At 39.6% G+C, this 22744-nt stretch overlaps 1 protein-coding gene across 1 annotated transcript in view; it reads left to right on the top strand.

Annotated features, from left to right (window-relative positions):
* The window catches only part of CPQ (carboxypeptidase Q), a gene marked incomplete at its 3' end in the record, with an annotated part of 136473 nt that overhangs the window by 3952 nt on the left and 109777 nt on the right, over positions 1–22744 (top strand). Inside the window, exon 2 of the mRNA XM_080339304.1 lies at positions 8006–8213. Coding sequence (XP_080195430.1) covers positions 8006–8213 — 208 coding nt within the window. The remainder of the gene's footprint in view (positions 1–8005; positions 8214–22744) is intronic.

Raw genomic sequence — 22744 nt, 5'->3', positions numbered from 1 at the left:
AGATGTGGGTCTGGCATAGAGCTGGTTGGCTCACTTGAGGTTGGAACAGTTCTGATGATGTGCAGGAGGCATTTTGATACCTTGTGATCTTGTGGATAAAATCCACATTTCCTTATTTTCTTCTTCAGGTCTGGGCAACATGCCAGGATGTCAAATTTCCAGATTAAGCCTGATTTAAACAGCAAAAAGGGACACCACAGAAAAGGTTACATTTTTTTATTGTAGAGGAAAAAAAAAATGTTTTCCCTTTCAGCGTATCCCAAGATTTGAAGATGATGAGTCAAAGAGAAAGTTTCACTTCCTTTGATCTCCTTACAAGGAGGGAGTAACTTTCATGCCTGTCTTAGTGACAAGGAGAGGAGGAACATGAAACACAGAGTGACCTGGATTTCCATAAGTCAACAGAGACTGAAAATGGTCACCACCTCGAAGAAATGGATTTCTAGGTAACAAACAGGATTGAATGTTAGAAAGTGCCCAGTTTAGGGAGCTAACAAACTGGAGGTTTACCATATTTAGTCAATGCCCTTGTCTCATTTCCAGTGTTCAACATTGGCAAAACCCAGCTATATATATAGAGAGAGACTGTGTTGATTTCTGGTAGTACTGATTATATCCCCCAAAATCCAAGGAAAACAGATATAATTGTTGCTTTGAGAATCCCATAATTGAAGGAAAGTAGTAGTTTAGCAGATGTTTGACCATAAAATATCAAAGAATTCATATTTTTGCATGTGTTTTAAAATGCATTTTTTTTCCTGAAGAGTGACCCTGCCCTTTCGTTTTAAAGATACACTGACAAGTAGGACCAACCCCAGAATACAGCCTACCCAAAATGTTGCAGCGAAACTGCAATAATATGAAGATAATGTATTGGCAAACTTTTTCCTAGTTTTTGTGTGCAAGTCGTGGGTTTTTTTGTTTAATTATCAACAACATTTGGTCCAGTCTTGCTCTTATAGAAGCTGGTAGGAGTTTTGCCACTTAGATAACATGAAAATAGTTTCAGCCTGCTATTTATAAAATGGGGATAATACGTGTCTCAAAGCTGTGGGAGGTGTGTGATGTTGCAATAGGCTCACAGTCTTTTTAAGCCAGAAATGCTGCTGAAATAAGTGATCTGACCCCAGTTCTGGCTGATGCATCTTCCCCAGTGTTGACCCTCCTTTTTTGTTTCCCAGTGGTGAAGTAAAATAGGGAATTCATCTAGATTAACAAAAGGCCAACAAAAAGTTTGTTTTAATGTGTATCAAAGGATTTACCCTTGAGTTGCCAGCAACTTGGATGACCACTGACCTACTGGGAGAGAAGCAGATCCTTCTGGAGGGACTTGGGTACCCCCTCTTGATGGTGGTTCAGTGATGAGAACAGGGGCTGGAGAGAGTCACAGGAAGGAGAGCCCAGTGCAAAGCCCTTCTTCTGGCTTCACTGTGTCCCTCTTTTTCTATGCATAAGGAGCTCTTGATTCACATATTGAGACCATGAAGCCTCAGTACGGGGTGCCTGGATTGTTTATTATTACTTAGAGCAGTGCTGCTTGCGGTATGATAGTTATGCTACTGTTTTTCTTGGAATGTAAAAGATGACGTCCATAAAGGACCTCAGACGCTCTGGTGTTCAGTGGCCCAGCATCTGGGCCAAAAGTTAGTTCAGTGGCATTTCAAAGCTGTAGAGAGTAGGAGTAGCTGTGTGGCTTTGAGGTGGACATGCTGTCTGGGAAGGACATGGGTTCCAGTCACTGCTATAATGAATGTTCAAGTAAACTGTATGGATTTGCAATGGCAAAAAATGGAATTTTCATGTCCTCACCCTATCCATCGTCACTGCGTTAAGAGTGGTTACCTAAGGATGGTAAGCCCAGGCTGAAGCTCCTGCCTCACACTGCTGGAGGCAGAATTTGAACATGATTTTCAGCATGCCTGAGGAATACACATACAGCTGGGTGGCACTGTCACCCTCACTCCCAGGGGACAGCCTGCAGTGACTGACATCTTGACTCACTAAGGAGGGAACGGTTGCCCTCCATACTTCCCAACTTGGGCACCTGTGTGCTCCAAAACTGGCCTTTCTGGGTCCTATTCTTGGGTGCCTGATTCTCCACAGACATTGCAGAACAAGCCTGTGTCCTGTGTAGGGCTGCTCCTGGGAGAACCAGACCTGTTGCTCCACTCTTTTGGCATCCAAGGCTTCGTGCTGGGGGTTGAGTCCAACACCCTTGCTGCAAGGATTTACCGCTGCACAGTGAGCCGCATGTTATTGGAACCAAACTGCTCTAATGAGAGCCAGTACTTGCTGGAAATTGTAACTCATACTTGTCGAAAATGTAACTATTATATAGTGTTTATTTTTCTTTATGTTCTTCTTAAAGGACTGAGTAGTACATTAGTTCCTGTGCTATGCATCAGAGCTGAATATGATTTTGGATAACTCCCCTATGTAATTTTAGTTTCATGAAGTAATTCTCTTTGCTGTTCCACAGAGTAGGTGAGGTCACATTTTCCAGAAGTATTTTCAGATTTTACATTTTTTTTCTTCCTGATAAGAGCTCTCTTCTTTTTTTTAATTTTTTTCCACAGTTCCCCTAAAACATTTAATCTTTTCTCCATATTTTAATTCTCATATTGTTACGTGTTGATAGAGCAAATGTGTTTCTAGGTGTTAAGGTATTTTATATTGTCATTACATGCTAATAATTTTGAGGAAAAAAAAAAAGTGATGAAATTAATCTTTCATTTGCTTCAGCCTGACACCAATGAGTTCATTATGGACCCATAATTTGGGTTGGTTTTTCTGAAAATCTTGTTGAATTATGTGTGGCATTGGGGGAAACCTGAACTAATTCCTGGAGAGAGCTGAAAAGCTGTATGTTTTTAGAAGAAGTAGGATAGAAGTTGAGGGGAAAAATGTTTTCTGGGCTGATTATAAAGGGTGCTAAACCTGAATAGGATATAATGCAGGGTCCCTAAACTTACTTAGCTTTCAATAATGTATTTGTCTTTTCCCTATACTCTTCGAAATTGGGGTTTTTTGACCTGTCCCAACAACTACCTTTCTTTGCTATCTCCAGACATATATATCTACTTTTTCCCTGTTGTATGCTTCATCTTCTTACATCCTCATCCAGGACTACTGATCCTGGCACATGCTCCAGTTCTATGCAGGTTGATGTGGTATCTGCGGTCCAAGACCACCATTTTTACAGGAGAACTGCACATCCCAGCAGCTACTTTATAACTTGGTATGTGCAGCTCCTTCCCGTGACCCATGCAAAAAAAATTCTAGGTTGTCTGTAACTCTGCAAGAGAAGCTACCTTGCAAATACACACAAGACAGTGCAAGTGGGACATTTCTGAAAGAATCAGGGTCATGGTACTTTTATCCTGAGGAGACTGTCAAGGCTGAAGGACAACTGGATTAGCCAGGCTAAGTTCAGGCAAGCTTGGGGCTACTCTTGCATGTGCTTAGGCTCAGAATGGACTATAGTATACCCTGATGTGGCAGCTTCCAGGCTAAATTAGCTTTGTGGGAGAGCTGAGGTGTAAATAGGCAAATCTGAGAAGTGGCAGCCACCCAGTAGACAAGAAATAAGGGTGATCTGGTGTCGTTGGTCTGCAGGGCAGGGTTGCGACCATCAGGAGGGCTTCATGCACTGCTCTGATGTGTTGCTGCTCCTACTCTTTCTCTGTCTTCTTCCTACCATGAAGAAGTGTCTTGATTTCCTGGTCCTGGTGTTCTGATGCCTGGTTCTGATGAATGGGGAGGCAGCACTCTGTCTCCCTCTTGCTCTCATGACTGCAGAGGCCAGGACATGTTTGAGATATGTTCTTTCCCAGTTTTAAAATCTCCACCAACTTCAGAAAAATTAGATGTGTTGGTGACTTTTTGTGTTGATATTTCGGATATTTTATGCTAAGGATGTAAAAATGTTAAATATATAACACACAGGGAAGTTTTCCAGAGACAGAGTTGATGTAGTTTCCAACTTTGTTGTGTCTAGAACTAAAAATACCTTATGTTAATAGTTTTAAGCAAAAATTGCCTTGCCCATCAGATTATTTATTTGACAGTGGCAGCTTCAGTGCATGTGGATCAGCCGCATTGCTGTTCCATAGTGTGATTTGTAAGAGAAATCTTAATTCTTATGTTAACACAGTGTGAAGTAAATGAAATTTGGAAGGTACGTAGGGGTGAGTTGTTCACTTGCTGTTATTGAAAACATTTATTTTCAAATTAATGATGTCTGCATTTGACTTTGTAACTAGATCTCCAAGGGACTGTTGCTGTTAACTGAATGACAAAAATGAGGCTGGGGAAAAAAAAGAAGCAATAATGCCATAATTGAGAAATAATGGAATTAGTATCCAGTAAGATTAAACCATATGCAAATGATTTTTTTTTTCTGGCTTTGCTAAAGTCTTCCTTTAATACAGCAATTGATTGTAATTAAGCAGGTTGAATTTCTGTGTGTATATGGGTTGAGTGTTTTCAGGATAGTAGTAGATGAAACCAATAGAGACTGGGTTCCCAACTCTCAGGAGCTCCTGATACTCGATATTGTAACGTCTTGCCATGTCTTACCCTGGTGTGGCCAAGAACAGCAACAATATTCTGTATGAATTTTCCTTGATATTTTATTAGAGTTTTATCCATTTTTAAAATCTAAGAGTGAATTTTCCTTTTTTTTCTCCTTACTTTTCTCTGAAACCTGTTACTAACATAGATAGATGCATAGCTCCAGATACTAAAATGGCTTAAATATTTGCTGCATTTAATCTCATGGAGAATAAGTTATCTCATGAGGAATTCCCTTTGAACTAATCTACTTCTGGCATGATTGCTGGCAGGTATGCAGGTGCTGGGAGGTGACTCTCCAGACTAGAATTGTTCATGCCAAGAGTCAGACATCTAATGTATGGCAGTGTTGCAGACCGCTGATTTACGTGTGTTTTTACATATATATATAGTAATGGGACTTTCTGCAGCTAATGAGGAGTAACTGTAATCAGTCTTGCCTTCATCCTGCCTGTGATGGGTTTTAGACTTCGCTGATGCTTACCACGGCATTTATTTCAGCTGGCAGTGTGGCCATCAAAGTTGTGGCATATCCAAGTGTTAAGACAGAAGTGTACATTTCTCTGTACAGGTGCCTTTGCAATACGTAAGTTTGGTAATTGAAAGTTGCCTGCTTGTTCCTGCCATTAAGACCCTCCCTGTACCTTAATTCTCAGAAATGACAGGGTGAGATTCTTTTCCTCAGTGGCCCAACCCAACGGTACGTATAAAGTTTCACATGGTGAGAACAAATGGTCTTCAGCTTCATACAGTCAGCCAAGTTCATCATGTTCATAATTCTGTCTTCAATGCTTCATGCCCTTTACTTAGCTAATTCTCTAAATGCTCCATATTCACCTTTTGGACTGCGTGGGTTACAATCTTCATATCTTGCTTAAGTAAGCAGGCAATCCAGCTCCCTCTTTACATGGGTTTTCTGAACACTTCTGTTCAATAATGCACAGTCAAGTTCTGCATCAGATAATGACAAGAGTAAGAAAGAGAAAAACAACTTCAACATGAGAAGCAGAGCCATGAGGCACTGAATTGGCAGGAGATGCTAGGGGCAGAGTTTTATTTGCTTAAAGGCCTAGTAAGGTGAGGCATTTCCCATTTTTAAAAGGACTAACTCATTTGCCTCAAACTGATAAACTGCTGGGTTTGTTGTTTCATTTCTCCTTTTGCACAGGAGGTCTTAGGGTGGTTTGTGTATGTAGGTCCACATATTTATTTAAGATAAACATTGCTCTAGTCACTTCAGTAGATGAGACTGAAATGGTATAAAATGGGAGTAAAATGCAAATGAGTCATTGAATCAGTCAGAAATTACACAAGGGTGAAGTTTTACTTTGTTATGGACAGCACTGCAATTTACACTGTATGTATACAATGCTGCCATTAAGTTAAACTTGCAGAGAGAACCTTTGTTTTGTTTTTTAAAGGATAGCTTTATTTAGGTTCTTTGGGAACATTCAAAAGTAGAGATACTGGGCTGGAGTCTGCAGCTCTGCGCTCTTTCCCTTAGTTTTAATTCCCAGAAAGCTCACAGTACAAACTCCTGATGCTTGTCGTGTAGGGAGGGCCATAAATGTACTTCTCCTTTATATTTCTTGGGGATTATAGACAATTACTAGCTGTCTGTAGCATTCTTTAAAAACACCCAGAGCTGGTGTTTGTTCATTAATGCAGTGATGCCAAGAAGAGTTACACTCCTTGCTTCCCTTGATGAACAGTCACTAATACATCATGTGCCCTTCCAGTGCCTGCTGCACAATCCAAGTGGAGCGTTGGGGAAAGCTAATATGAAATACAGATTGTAGTACCAGCCTGCTGAGACCATGACTTTTCTTGTGGAAAATGAAATTTTGCAGATACCTGGCTTTATTTCCAGTGGCACGGTTCCATACCCAGAGTGATCCTGTCACTGGGTAAGCAACTGAACTTGCAGTTCATTAGAAGCAGCTGGAGTCTGTTCGCATGCTCGCCTACCTGCCAACAACAACTAGTAAAATGTGAAGATGATTCTCTGGTTTGTCTCTCTGTGCATCTTTCTGTAAAGATAAGAATCCGAATAGTTATTCAGTAAATAGTTTTACACCTCACACAGTAGGTTAGTTCTGTAGCTAAAACTCATAGGCTTTTGCTGTAGCAGTAGATGTCTGTTGCCCTCTTGGCAGTACACTGTTAAGCAACCAAATGTTTTGTATGAAATAGTTTCTTTAGGTTTTGAGGTGTACTATAGTTTGATCTTAAAGAAGCTGTGACCCTGGATATACTGGTGCTGAGAGAGATGATCTTCCTATTTTTCTGTCTTCTCATGTATTACAGTCTCCAATATGAGGCTTTGAAATCTTCTCCATGTAATTCTTATACCTCAAAAAAAACAAAGAGATTTCAAGGAGAAACATTCTCTTCTTAAAATTATGATAGTTTGACTATTTTTGACAAATCCTTTCGAGACATGTGTTATTAGTTTTAGTTTGCACTGACATATTTTGTGACTTTTAGGTGAAATGCACACTAAAATTTCAGCCATTCATTAGTTCTTCTATATATAGAAGAAAAGTGCTAGCCCATGTTGTTGAGCAGTTTCCACTTACCATTCAACAAAATTAGATTTTAAGCATAGTGATCATTTTAATGAATTCTTAAATCCCGTGAAATATAGTTCCTCAATTAATATTCTAAAAAGTTAGAAGGATTCTCTAGCTTTGGGCAAAACTACGTATCTATAAAACCCTTTGTTTTTTTCAAGCAAGATAATACAGTGATTTAAAATTATTCCAACTATTTAAAAAAATGAGCTGGGTGGGATCTAACTTACCATGTGTGAAGTGTCTGCCTGCTCTTGCGTTCCTGGGAAAACTCCCAGAAAGAGATCCACTAAAATTGTGGTATTCCCGTGAATGAAATATGAAGATTTTGTGTATTTATTTATTTGTTTGTTTATAACCATACTGAAAAATTTGTCGAAACTGCAGAACTTCAATTTCACTTTGTTTATGGATTAAATTTATAAGGGTCTAGTCTAAACTTATGTTCTTCCAGTTGTCTTATGTTGTTAAGCAACATATCAAAACAATTACATGAAAAGATTACTATCTTTTTTTATTAATCTCATAGGCAGATTTTGCAAATGTTTTTGTACTATAAATGATTAAAGCACATGCAGAGAACAGAATTCCCCCTGTGTATCCATCTTGCCTTTCAAGTCATGTTTCAATACCAACCTGATAGTGTGGTTTGCAGGGCTGTGTGTACTTCGTTCAGGGTGCTGTTAGAACTACTTAGTACCAATCGCTGATGAAGCATTTCACATAGTCGTCCTTTTCGAGTAAGAAGTTAAACCCAATTTCCTGTGTTCTGCACAGTCCATGCCCTTCTGCTTGTTAAAACTGGCTGTAGGAGAGTTACAGGAAAACAATGGTAAAGCCACTGTAATATTTTCTTTCAGGAATTACAGCAGAAGTCATAGTGGTGGCCTCTTTTGATGAACTGCGCAAAAGAGCTCAGGAGGCCAAGGGGAAGATTGTTGTCTACAACGAACCGTTCATCAGTTATGGTGAAACCGTGCGGTACAGATCACAGGGGGCGGTGGAAGCTGCTAAAGTTGGAGCAGTGGCATCCCTCATTAGATCCATTGCTTCCTTTTCTATTCATAGGTAAGCATTTTTCTCTTTTCTCCCTGTGACTCACATTTCAGCCTTTAGTTCACATGTCATTTTTGGGCAGGCATTTTTGTTCCCCATGACTTAAACATTGCTAGTTACAAGTGGGTGTTCAGTTTTGAAACTACTGGCTGCACAATAGTTCTTTTCCCCTGTGCTTTGTCATTCTTTCAAAATGTTTTAATTTTTTGTTACTGCTCCAAATGTTGTATGCTATTTGTTTTAAAGAGCTTCTCGCATTCTCAGGGCTGCCATAAATATTCTGAGATCAACTAAAATCAGATATCTTTGATGACAACATGTACCAGATTGTCAGTGATGATACAAACCGGTCATTCTGTGTTTTTGACTAGAATGCAAGTGTAGTGTTTTTATTGTATTGGTAATTTTCCTAGCATGAGGTGACTTGTACTAGATGAAGGAGTAGTCTGCTTTGAACATAATTATTTAGAACACTTTAGCACTAAGGTTTGTAATTATCATGCTACTTTTTAAGTAAGATAGGTTGAAATAATGATAAAAACAAGTATTTTTAGATGTCTTTGTATGTTACTTATCTATCAAATATAGTGTTACATTACTGAAATGAGCTTTTTCAGTTTTCTGGTTGGTAACATAATTACTTATTTCATCTGGTCATTTTTTTCCAACTCTGAAAGCTTGCACTGAAAATGCTCATCTGTTGCGAAAAAGACTAGGTTAGGCATGGAGAGGAAATGGAGAAGAGTCCAGCCATAAAGTAAAAGGCTGGCAGATACACATTGTCCTTCCACATACTATTTTTTAAAATTGTATGGGGTTATTGGTGAGCTTTGCACAGTGGGCTGTGGGCTGTGCTGGGAGCTGTGGTGGCGCGGGCTGAGGCAGCAGCGCTGCGCTGGGGCTGCAGGTGGGACAGACCAGACCCACCTCCCTGCCCACCCGCCGGACCCAGCTGCGGCCTCGGCAGGAGGGCAGGGCCGGCAAGTGAGGCCACACGCTAAGCTTGACCACTTAAATTGTAGAGCTGTGTTAACAAAACCACTTACATAAGACAGAGAGTTCTACGGTTTGTACAAGAGGTGCTGCATTTTGTAACATTGTTCTTTTTTTGGCAAGTACATGTTTGGAGCACTACAGCCCATTTATTCCTCCCCCTAGTTGCCTGGTAACTCTTCATCCAGAGAGGAGTCATTGGTGGTAGCTAACCTGACCCTGAAAGTGTGTCACATCATAAACTGGAATTACATTCTGTTTAAATAGCACCATGGTTTCTTTTTGATCTCTGCTCCTAGGTTTTCTCCCTACAGAAGTCTGGGCTGATTGGTGGGAAGGGGTGTCATGTCTTTGGGTTTTGCTTGATGCTGGGACTGGGAAGTGTCTGGGCCAGGCACTTGGCAGTGTGCTTGATTGCACCATTTCAAACAGAACCTATGTGGTCACATCTCCGTAGTATGAGAAGCATGCAAGCGTTACCATTTGTGATGCTTCAGAAAGTCTGAGAAATGCAGCAGTGCCAGGTAACTGTATTGCATCCTGTGCAGAGGACAGTTCTGCTGCCGGTGTAGCTGCTTGATAGCATTTGAAAGTGCTCCATATTCTCCTAAAGAAGCCAAGATTGCCTGTTTAAAATGCTTTCTCAAAAATAGTTTGAATTCAGATACTATCCAACTATACTAGTTTATTTCTTTGTGCCTAACTAATGTGATGTTTACAATATATTTTCTAATAATTTTATAATAAAGATCATAATAACGAACATTGAGTACAATATGTTTCAAAACCAGTTTTATTAAAAATTACACTGATTCAAAAAGTCTTATTTGGTATCATCAAAGAGTATTGTGATATGTAATCTGTTGATTATCTGAAAATCATAAGATGAGCTATGCTGTCCTTAGTTCTGGTGCCCTGCAGAGATGTTCCTTTGAAAGTGACTCTTTGTATCTTCGCTTTGCCAGACTATTTATGGAAGTGTGTTTTCACACGTAATGGAAAATTTAGAGATGAGGAACAGAGGTGGAGACTGAAAGTAGTAAAGCTTGTTTATTAGGTCTGGGTACTGGAATTACAGCTACTTCAGAATTGAATGAAAAGAGAGGAGAAACAGATGCCAAATGCATGTTTGTTTAGAAATATTGAATCCTTAATTGAGACTGGGAGCCGAGGTGTCATTCCCAAAAGCAATTTCAAATTTAGATGCTGCCAGGAAGCATTTTTTCATGAAATGTACTTTCTGTCCTTTCTCCATTTACCTTCACTTAGGGTTTTTTTGGATGTGGGATGGATTGGTTAATCTCTTTTGTCCTATCATAAGGGAGGTACTCAGGTCTAGTCTGTCACTTCTGCCACTCTCTGATGCCCAGATTTGTTTGTCTTGTCTCTAACAGAAAACAGAAATTGCTGGAGGCAGGATGGATTTTCTTATCTCCATAACTTAGCCCATGTTTTCTCTTAATCACCAGCTGTGTGTCTCCTTGCCTCTTCTACCAATGTGCTGTGCTGGATGCATTCTGGGCTGGATGTGGTGCTTCTTGTCAATCAGTGGTTGGGGCACTGTTTCTTCATGTCACTTGCCTTTTTGATTAACTGATGGGAAATACTACATTGCTGCAGGGAGTAGCATGTTAGAAGGGTGAGAGATGAAAGGCAGAAAGCCGATAGGAGACTTCTAAATGTTGTAGAAGAACGTCTGGCATTCTTGCAATTTGTATACTGCTGCTTTGTTGACCAGAACCTTTACTTTCTGGGCTGTGTGTTTACGTGTGCATCTATAAGATGAGTAACTGATAACAGGATTGTTGTCCACAACATCCTGGAAACATCTTAGAAGAAAGTATCCTCTTTCTAATACTGCACTGCTCCTTCCTCAGGTGAATGAAGGATAGAAAGTCATAATTTTCCCTAAACTATATCAGCTTTGTTGTTGTTTGTGTTTTGTTTGTTTGTTTTTGGTTTTAAGTTTTCAACTCCTTTTGCACAGGAGGTCGCTCATTGTTATTTACTTACTCCATTTGCAATGAATTAAGCTGGCTGGAACAATGGAAGCCACTTTGTCGTGCAATTTCTAGGGCCTCTTGAAATTGGTGAAATCACAACATGAATTAAATCAACGTTCTCTTGGTGGCAGCTTGGTGGCAGCTTGGTGGCTGTTCCTTGTTCCAAAGATGGCAAATGGCTGCCACCTTGTCAAGGGTACAAAGTGCAAAGGGATTATGTGGGCATCTTATTTTCGTTTAAGGTATGGTAGTATAGCCATGGAGTGAATGAAACTGCTTGGGGTCTCGGGCATCCCAACTCTGAATGAGAGCAAGAAGGGATGAACTTGCAAATACTCAGGAAAACTCACTGTTGTGTTTATATAAGGGCTCATGACAAGTCATTGGTGGCAGTGAAGGACTTGAAAGATCCATTGTTGAGTTTCAAGGAGTGGATTCATTTATTTAGGACAGAAATGGTAAGACAATAGGAGATAATCAGCAACAGCATCTCCCTTGGCTTATGAAGAGATAACAGTAGTTGCATGGTTGGTATTGCGATGTTGCATGGCAATTGTGTCCTGTGGCACTGTTGCCATGTTGTATTACGGTCAGATAATTCTCTTGCTGCTTTATAGATATCATGTAAGAGTAGGGTTTTTTTTACTTAGGAGAAAGTCACTGTAACAGGTAGGTAATTTTTCCTGCCCTCTCCCCAGGTGGTGTGTTTATCACAGCCTTTTTCCCAGTAACAATTTGCTAAAGCACTGGCAATTTGGTGGTGAAAACAGTTTAACATGGATATGGAGAGTTAAGAATAACACACCTATTTTTAATGAAACTTTTCAAATAACATGTATTCAGGTAATCAGTCAAGAGTATCCATACAATTTGGCTTTTCGTAGAAATCTGAATGCCGACTTATTTTGTTTAATAGCTTGACTGGGCTGTGATTAATGGTCTTGTACAAGTTAAAGTAATACATATGTTTACTGTTGTGTACAAAAAAACTGATGAATATTTCCCAGTTTGTAGTGAATGCTTTTACAGCAAAAATAGTCCATTTACAAGGCATGGTTAAAAATGTGGTTGTAGTAAGTCTGCTTTTCTGCTTCCTAGCTGTATGTTTTTATAGCATTTTATAGGTAAAAGGTATGCTTTAGCTATTGAAGTGGTCCAGTATTTATCCTGTGCTGAATGCACTATTATAAATCTAAAACCATAAGTAAATCCTTCTGTTCCTCAAGAACCACAGATTAGATAAAGTCTTAACACTGTGCTTTGTGACAATAACCCACTGAAGGGCTCTAGAAAGAAAGAAAATTGAGTGTTTTTTGAGAACTCAAAAAGAAAATTCTCAAGAGTCCTCAGAGATAAATACCAAGAGCCCAATCATTATTTTTTTAAATGCTGTAGAACAACCTCTCCAATGTATGAGAAATCCAACGGGGAACATTACAAGGCCAAAATACTTTGACACAGTCTGGAGACTGTTAACAAGGACAGGCTTGGTCAAGTTCTTCTCTTTTTGGGCTGAATTCAGCATTGGATACTTAACTGAAATAAGTAATTTCCTTCATTTTCTCTCCCGTTCTTCAGGGCCTTTATCTTAATTTCCCCTTTTTGTAACCTCACTTGGTTTATTTTCCTCTACCATGTGTAGTAATGTATAGCTTTTTGTATATACATTGTACTATCAAATTGCATTTTTCTTTTCCTCTCCTGTTTTTCATTTTATTCTTCACTGGTTAGTAAACAATTTATTCCCTTCTCAATCTCGCTGGCAATGTGTGTGAGTTAGTCTCATTTTTCAGCTCTCAGGTGCTAGCACGGTGACTTCTTACCACATCACCTCTTCCTAATGCTTGGTCTGCTGCCTTAGGTTCCAGATGTGAGGCTTCCTTCCCCTAGAATTCCATGTCTAAGGAAATTAAGGGCTTATTCACGTCAGTAGTATCAGAGACACTCCACTACTGCTTGTTCTGCCAGGTTTTCTGAAATCTGGGATGGTACAGTAGTTTTGGTAGGATTTCTTTTGCCTTTTTTTTTTTTTTAATAGCAAAGAGATGTGTCTGGCCATTATAACTGTTATTTTATTATTGAAGTACTGTATCCTTTGGTTGTGTCATGAGCCCTGAAGGCTTCTTTCCCTCCTGTTCTGTCCCTCCTTCCAAAAGGAATGCCAGTATACTTAATTTTTTGCTACCATCTTACAGGTCTTTCTTCCTATGACTCGTTCTGCTCACCATAGAGGGGGAACAGCTCTGTGTCCCATTGGATTGTATTTCAGCTGGTAAGCACTGGCTAAGACTTAGGTATGAGCATGAGAGCAGTTCTCTGGTAATATGGGACTCAAGGTGACCTGAGCCCAGTCAGATCATGAGCTGTAGGTCAGGTCCCTGAGCATCTCTGTCACTCTGTGGTCTAGCTAAGCAGATCTCTGTTCCCTTTGGTGTATCATAGGCTGGGAGTCAAGTGGGTGAGATAGGTCACTTGGCCCTAGAAAGCTGCCCCTGTTGCCCATTAAATGGCCTGGACCACCAGTTGTTATTTTCAGCCACAAAATCTTGACCTGTGTGCCAATTTCTAAAACTTAACCTATATCCTAAAATAATTTCAGGAGCTCTTCAGCTAACCACTTCGCTATTTACTGTCTTCTTTAATTCTGGCTATTTAATAAGCAAAGCAATTGCTGTGAACAAGCGAGCCTGTGATAGCACAAAATAGGAGTTAGGTTTGTCATCACTTTTTATGCAGTAACACTGTCTGTTGTAGCATGGGACTGGCCATCCAGATTGCTGCTCAAGTGAAAAAAAATAGCTTTCCTCAGGCGTTTGAGTTTAACTAAGATTGTTCACTACCTCTGGCACCTGTTGAAAGGAAACGAATTAAATTGGCTTATATGTACAAAATTAAATAGGAGGTTTTGTATAATTAGTTTTTGTTTGAGTTCTTTCTTTTTGCCCAACACTCCTACGCACCTTTTCCAGGTCTGTCCATAGCACCTTGGTGGTTATGTGATTTTCAGGGCTGCTGAAGCTGTGCATCCTCAGTGATCTGCCTGGCCGTGTTCAGCCTGGCTGATGCTCGCAGGATGCGTAGCTGGAGAGAAGCCGACATGTAGCATCTCTGGCCTCGTGTTACAGGCCTGAGCTGACAGTGCCCTGGCTGAATTTTGGTTCCCCTCTCCAAGTGCTGTGTCAGTTCAGGAATTTGCGGTTACTCTGGCTTTCGGCCTTTTAGCACGTGTGGTATGTGAGTTAATTTCCTACAGTTCTATTCAGTCCTCTCAATTTTTTCTTTCCATCTAATTAAGCTAGCCTTGGGCTCTTAAGTCTGCAGGGGTGGGATGTATTTTAGTCCATCAGTAAACCTGCTTCCTTGTTTTATGGCTAATGAAATAATCTTGTGTCTCATTCTTATGAGATCAGGGAAAACATTTTACTGGTTGTCCAAATTTTGTCCTCTTCTAATTGCAAATAATTTTTATGTCTTTCAGAACAAAAATCCTTGCAATGTTGCAATGAAGCTTTTCCATCTGATGATATAATTAAAGTAAAAATCACTTAAAAAATAACAACCTGGAAATAAAGATTTAGGGGCAACAGCTGAGACTGAGCATATGTTAGCAGTTGGGGCAGTCTAGGTGCACTTACTGAGCACATCTTTTGGTTTAGTTTCACCAGAAAGGAATCTAGCGCTGGTGCTTGGAGACTGCTCTGTGATCAGGCAAGAAAGGATTTTGGGAGGTTCACTTCAAAAGCTCGTTCTTTATTCAGACTAAAATGGACATACCACATGAGACCTTTGAGAAAGTCACATCATCTGTATAATGATTTAGACTGTTTATGGTGTAATAGAATGGGAGGAGCCAGAGATGTGCCCTCTGTGATAACAGTGATTCACTTCATCAGTGCAGGCTATGGCTCTTGATTATCAAATGGCCATTCCAAGAAGGAGCACAGGGTCAGAGACAAGGATTTCTGTAAGTCAGGGAATACAAACTTGGGGATATTCACTGCATGTCAGCCAAGTAGGCCTCCTTGATGCTGAGATGTACGTAAAATCAAGAGTTATTATTATTTATTATTTAAAACTTTTTCTGAAAAATGGCTAAACCAGATTGCTTTTTTGTCAAGAAAACACACTGAGAAATGTCTGTTTTGAACAGAGAAAGTTACTGAGTTAAGTTTCCAGAAATAATGTTTTTCAAAGGATGTCTGGGACACAAGACAGTTCTCTGAGTGTAAAAGTAGACTACTTCTATATTCCTTGAGGAAAAAAATATTCTATATTTATCTTTTGTTTTTCCATTTCACGTGACAGTGCTAAGCTGGTATCTCGAATTTTCCTTGGTTGCTTGTAATGTCATGTTCTCTGGTCCTGGTGCATACTACTGTGCCACCACTCCTTCTTCCAGGGCACTAGCTCTTGTTGGAAGTATTAAAAATAAAGAGTTTGTCTATATTATGTGTAATGATCTGATGCCTTAATTTATTTACTCAAGAAACTTTCTTTGCTCAGTACCTGTTCTTATTATTGTCTTATGTTTTTAAAGTGTATTTTTTCCTCCCTGGCATGTGAGCTTTATGTGCACAGGATGAAGTGGTGAATGCGTGCGTTGAAGAGTTATTTTATTTCAGTAGGGAGGAGAATGTAGTTATGGTCAGGGTAGGTTAGAATTGATCTCTGAGGGAACTGGAAAACTGATGAACCTCATTCTCCCCTGCTTGATACTGTACGTGCTCACTTTTGACACTGGAAAATTTTTATACAAATAGTCTCCTCCTGAGTAGTCAGCGTCTTCTGTCCATTTGCACAGGCTGGGGGAATGCGAGAGGCATAAAGGCAGCAGGAAGCTGGTGATGACTGTAGAGATGTAACACTAGTGCTGCAGCATGACTGAAGAAATCAGGAAGTACCAGTGATTATTTGTGAAGACTTTTCACGTACGGGATTAATACAGCAGCATGAACTGTTCACAAGAAGCTTCTCAATGAGAGACTGCCCTCAGGCAACCTCCTGCGGCAATAGGATACATCAATATTGTCATCTGTTCTACTGAGGGACCAGGAAACAAGGATAAAACCCTTGTCTGTGGCGTAATGAGGGGAAATAAGAGCAGACCATGTTTTGTAAGTCTCTGATGAGTTCATGGAAGATTCTAGTTATGTTTCATAGCACGATGCATGTTGTCTTGCTGCCCTCAGATATATAAATTGGTGGTGTGCTGTAGGATTTATTTTCTAGCTCTGCATTTAGGGGCTTTCCCTCTAGGATGTCTATATATGTTTTTGACTGACAATTCATTAATTTTTACTTTGCTTCCTACATTCCCTGAAGGCCAACATGACAGACTGCATTCTGCAGTGCAGTCCTTGTGTGCACTTTTGGGCAAATCGTAGCTGTCAGCAAGAGAATTTACATGTCCTAAGAAGAAACGGAGCTTCAGGAGGTGATCGTATTGTACAGTGGGTTCTTGCTATTTGAGCAGTTATTAAGGAGTGAAACTTCAAGTAACTTCAAAATAGTGAGAAATCTGTAGATGATGTTTCTTAAATCCCAGTTTCTCTTTGGCTTTTGCCAAACTTTTTGCCTCCTTTTGCTTTGAACTGCATAACTGTGTTTTTCCAGTAGACAGGGCTTGATGTGACACCTGAAACCTCTGGGTAATTTCGTACATCTGGCATTTTTGTTTTCTGACAAAGTTAGGAAAATCCTGATGAGACTAGCAAGGGCTTCCTCTACCTCCTTCTAATTTGGGCTATTCATGTTCATGACTACATTCATGTAATTGGGAACAGTTTCATCCTTTTAGCTTCTAGTTATACAGGCAGTGTCCTCTAAATTTGGTAGAGGCAGGTAAAGAACTAGTAAAATCTTTGTTAATAGACTGTTATTTAGAAAGGTGCTGTGAGGATAAAGGTCCTTTAGATGTCCTTGCTTCCTCACCAGTATCTTCCCAAGGCAAATCTTTCTCAGTGTAGCATTCAAGTTGTTTTTTTTCTTCTCTTCTGGGTCACCCACTCTCCTAACATCACTGACTCATGCAATTTGTTGGCGGCTAGATGGCCACCCATAGCATGAATAATGTGTTAACTCTGGTCTCATTCAGGTACCATGAGCACCCACTGATTAGATTTGGTAATATTCTGGAGTTAGATTTAAAGGAACAGTTTTATTCTGCCTTTGAATTACTGGTTCATGTATATAAAGATGTTCAGCGTATAAAACTGCCAAGTCTTGGGTTTCTTGTACTGATCTTTAAGGAGTTACAGCTGTGCTTGCAGTGGGTTGAGCACTGGGAACTTTAGCAGCTTTCCGTGATTTCCTGTTTTGCCTTAATCAGCTCCGGCTTTCTTAGATGCCGCCAACCCCTTGAGTCTGTGTGAGCTGCTGTGCCTACAAAAGCCCTGTTAGCAAGTTCAGAACAATCTGACATGATTGTAATGTCTTGATCCATCAATTGCAGGTTCTGTTTTAATGTTCTCACAATATTCAGTTTGCTTGATTACACTGATGAGTGTCTCGCTATTATGTGGTGACCATAAATGTAGAGGGTTGAAGGCAAATCTGACAACAAAAAATGCAGATAAAGATTACAGAGAGAGATTTGAGTAATGTAATGCCAATAAATTATTTTCACAATGGTGTACTTATTTTCAGCTGCTGATAAGATCTGCAAAATACGTGAACTGTCATTTTATTTCTCTGTAATTCTCTGTATTTTCTCTGTATAAGTGCAGCACTGAAGACTTTATCTGGACTGTTCATCTCCAGAGCACACGAGCACATGGCTCCGGACAACTGGAAAAGATTAAATAGTACCAGAACGATTGTGCCAGAATGGTACAGAATTGGTGTTTGGGGAATCCTAACCTAGTATCCTCCTTTTCATATTAAATAAATAATAAAATTAAAAAAAAAAAAAAAAGGTGGAGAGAGAGAAAAGAGAGACAGTAAAGGCTCTGTTTCTTGATGATTATAGGATTAACTCCATGAATTTCAAGTTACACAGCAGCTTACTTTTTGATTTTGGTTCAGGCAACACTGAAACAGCTTGTACAGAGGTCTAACATATAGATTTAGCCTGCCTATCCGATTTTATTATTTTCATGTCTTATAACTGGTTTTCCAGTTTGTACTTCCTACAGAGTACTGTTTCTACTTCTTTTATTATTCAAGATACTTTTTCAGAATCTATTTGGTATTGTTATTAATCTGATGATATTACTAAAATTATCTAAATATTCCAGAATATCTGGATATTACAGAACAGTTTTAGCATGTATATATTAGGGTTTTGTTTATGAAACATATTGTATCTGCTGTTAAACATCTGAAGTATTCTTTTCAGGGTTTACTGCTGATCTCCAGAAGTGAACACAGGTTTACATAGGGACTCTGGCTGGATTTGTATGCTTCAAAATATGTCTCATGCATACAATAAAATGTTTTATTGTGTGATGTAACCTTTTACTTATGTCATGTAAAACAAACAGGCAGACAAATATGGGTACCATTTTTTAAATAGACTTAATGTGCTAGTCAACTGTTAATATCCACAATCTCTCTGGTTTATGCCTCAGGCATGCAATGGATTTGGACATGCTAATTCCTCATTTTGTTTTGCCTTGTTTGCTTAAACATGTGAGCAAACTTATATGGCTTGCTCCAGCATATTATGATTTCTCTTTTCAAGAATGCTTGCATTGTTTTTCAGGAGGTAGGGGGTCTCTCCTTTTTGCTGGTTCTTCCACTTCCCACAGTCTTGCTTGTGGTTTTTCCATATGGTAGGATATTTCTGTGTTATTTCATTGAATGTTGTCTTCACGTAGGATGGCCTCACCCTGCTGTGTTAGCTTTACTACAATGTATGTCAGGCATTAAAGTGTGATGAAATAAACCTGTTTGTATGATGAAATCCCTTATTTGTGGTACACAAATTTTGACTTCTGCTTTTAGGAAGTCAGAGCCAATTATTCCTATTGTTGTTTAGAATCGTTTGCTAAATGTAGACTGATGCTGATGGCCAACAGTAATAATGGGCTCTTCCCTGTAGAAGTAATGCCTTGTGCCTTGTAAGTGCAACCGTTCCAATTACTTTAATCCTTTTCTCCAGCTTTGTTTTCCCCTTCAAATCCAATCAGTCACCTGAGCCTCTCTCTTATTGTGTCCATCTTATTGCATCAAATACTAATCCTTTGGTCTTGCCTGCAGGGTAGGGCTAAATGGTGAAAATTCTTCTCCATCTGTTTTATTAAATGAGAGGTGCCAACTTCTGTCTCTGCTCTGCCAGTGATGCCAGCTTTGATTACTTGCCTGTTGTCCTCTCCTTCAGGCACCTTATACTTTCTCTCATTTTGTTTCTATATTTAGGGGGATGGTGCAAACCTAAAGCTGTAACTTTGTTCTCTTCCATCTTTCCTTTTTAAGTCCGACCTGTGGTTTGGTATTTGTAGATCATTCCCATATGTCGTTAGCTGGGTAGGTAACTATGGTGTGCGACTTCTGCTAAACTGTTTCACTGTTATGTTGCTTTCCTGGTCACTGTCTGCAGTACTTCTGCATTGGCTGTCTATTATGAATATTGCAACTACTCTGTGAAACAGAGAGGGGTTTGACTTCGCTTCCTGAATTTTTAATCTACTGTGATCACAAAAGAACATTTATTCTATGAATAAGAAACAGAAAGGAATCACATAGTTTCTGATTTACTTATTTCTACTGGGTTTTCATCTCATTAGTTTGCTGGTGACTGAAGCACACAAAATATACCTCAACAAGAGATATTGACACTATTGTACCATTTAGCTCTGGAAAGTCCAGATCGATTCTAGACATTTGTGCATGGGACAACAACAGATACGTTTGTCAGACGAGGGAGAGTAATAACGTGAATTAACTAAAAGAAGGGATTTTGAAGTTCCATTCATCACTCTCCTTTGTGTCCCCATTGGATCTTGAGTAGCTCATAGTAATTTCTCTCCCTTTTTGCCTGCAGTGGTAATATTTTTCAATTTAATTTAGCGTAACATTTGTACGTTGTTTACTGTAAAGAAGACAACATTAAAAGTCAACTCTTCTAAACTGTGATTAGGTAGCCAATAGTAGATTCTGCAATAATTTGCCTGTGCCAAAAACAAGTAGCGTTGTATTATTATGTAACAGTGGGTGGCTATTGCTGATTAATGATCCATTATATAACCATGGGTTTTTATTATGAAATAAAATGTGGTGTGTTTGATTGTTAACTTCTGCTAGGTTGAGATTTCAGGTTGAAGGGGAAGGTTCTGGCGGGAGGTGAATGACAGAGAATACAGGTCGTTACCTTGGAATATGGTATTTTCAAATGTAAATATTTTTAAAAGGTTGATTGTAGCTCAAAATATTTGGATTTTAAGTTCCATTGGTAACAACTTACCATGACAGTGTTGAAGCTACTGAAAAGAGCACGAAGGAGCTGAAATTTCATGAAAGTACAAGGTTTTTTCTTTAGTAACAGCGCTTCATCATCAAGAACAACACAAACGTTAGAAATCAGGTCCTGGGATTCAAATGTGATTTTGCCAAAAGTCTGAGGTTTGGAAAGAGTGAGCTCACAGATGGGACTTAAGGCAGGTTTTAGCCATTCTATAATCTGTGTATTGCTTGCGCCTTTTCAGGGAGTAGACTGTGATTGTTCTTTAAAGAAGGTCTGCATCTCTCTCTGAGTTTCTCTCCCTGCAGTCTCCAAAGAAGGAACCAACACCTTTCACGGCTCCCAGCTACCAGCTCTGAGAAGGCTGCGGTTGCTGCTGGGGGACATGGGGCAGCCAGGAAGACTGTGAAGGGACCAGGCAGCTTGAATACACGCTCCGTATCTCCAGAAAGGGCATTAAAAGGATCTATGTTTGTGCTCAAGCCCAAAGAGCTTGAGCAGGGATTCAACACTGTCCAGATGCAGCCAGCACCTGGAGTCCAGAATCCTTGGCTGCTGGGTTCCTCTGAGAGACCACCTAGGGCTGTAACTCCACAAAACGATGTGTTTTGGTTGGTTGGTTGGTTGTTTTTTTCCCCTCGTCCTTCACTTAGTTTGAAATGCTAACAATCTAGGAAAACACAAATGGTGTGCTACAGTATTTGAGAGAATGCTAACATTTCAGTCTTGCCAGAAATGCAATGTGAATAGGCATACCCATGAGAAAACTTTAGCAGAGCTACTTAGAATAATCAGTGCAGCTGCAATTTATGATTTTAGAAGCATAACTGTTTTTCGGTGCCTAAAATTAGGTTTCAGTCATGTAAATCTTTGTATGGTACTCCTCAGTGACAATCACTGATGGATTCCTTTAACCCTTTCCCAGATAGATTAGTACCTTTTGTTCTTTGGATATTTCAATGTTATTTAGTAGAAAGACTTAAGAGCTAGTGGAAAGATGGCAGAACCCAGGCAAGTGCAAAAAGATGGCAAGGAGCTGGAGAACACCATTGTAAAGCATCAGACTTCCAGGTACTGCTTGTCCATAGGAGTTTCCTGAGAAAGGAAAGGAAAATGCTGTTTGTTTCCCTGAGGTCCTGCCCCATAAGGTGTCTAAATTGAAACAACTAGTGTAATTGGTCATACTTTAAATACAAGACTTTTTAAAAGAACAATTTTAAGTGCTTAGACCAGTGTCAGCTCATCATGCCATGCACTTGGCTGTATATCTGCATAAACAGAAGATGTATAGAAAGGGTGTTGTTACTCTCACATCAATCCAGATGATTAAAGAAAATATATTGGGATTTCAAAGCACTCAAGTCGGTTTGGTATGCTTGGCTAAGTGTGGGGTATTAGAGAAAGTATCTGTGAGGCTTGAAGGGATTTTAGTCCCAGTATGTTTGTGGCTGAGAAGTTCTAACCACAAATACACTATTTTTTCACCTTCACCTGAGTTTTTCAGAAGTTTGTTGTGGGGTTAGCAGGCAGCGGAGCTCGTGAGCTGGACAGCCTGGCTGTTAGGGTTTCAGAAGGATGATCCTGGATGTGTCCGGCATCCCCAAATGTTTGACAAATCACAGATTTCCAAGGAAGATGATGTTTTATCAGCATTTTTGCAGCCAGACCACTCAGTAGTTTCATATCTCTGGCAGCAAGAAGTGATCCTATGTGATTTGCAGTGTACAATGAGGCATGTCAACCGTCAACTGTTCATTGCAGGTGCAGGTTGTTAATAATAGTGCGTGGGCTGCATCGCAAGATTCACCTGCAGGTCAGTGAAACTTTATCTTCATGTAGATGAATCTATTAAAAGGTCCCTTTGAGGTCAGAGTGTACAAAGGCTTTGCAAGCTGCAAGTGATCTTTGGGCTGCACTTACAGAACAACTGCTTTAAACTACATGATAAATAGTTATGGACTGCAGACATTCAGAGTTGTTCTGTAGAATTCAGTATCTGTTTATAGACAAGCTAGATTTGAAACAAGTACCATTTCCAGTGAATAATTTAAGTAACTCCACTATGCTTACACGGAAGTGTAGTACAGAGCATTTAATAAAAACAAATTTTCGCTTGACAGCTGCAAGTTAATTCAGCCTGTGCTTAT

This window comes from Nesoenas mayeri (assembly GCF_963082525.1).
Source record: "Nesoenas mayeri genome assembly, chromosome: 2".
Lineage (NCBI taxonomy): Eukaryota > Metazoa > Chordata > Aves > Columbiformes > Columbidae > Nesoenas > Nesoenas mayeri.
The sequence above is the reverse complement of the archived record's forward strand: the minus strand, read 5'-3'. Positions and strand labels throughout refer to the sequence as shown.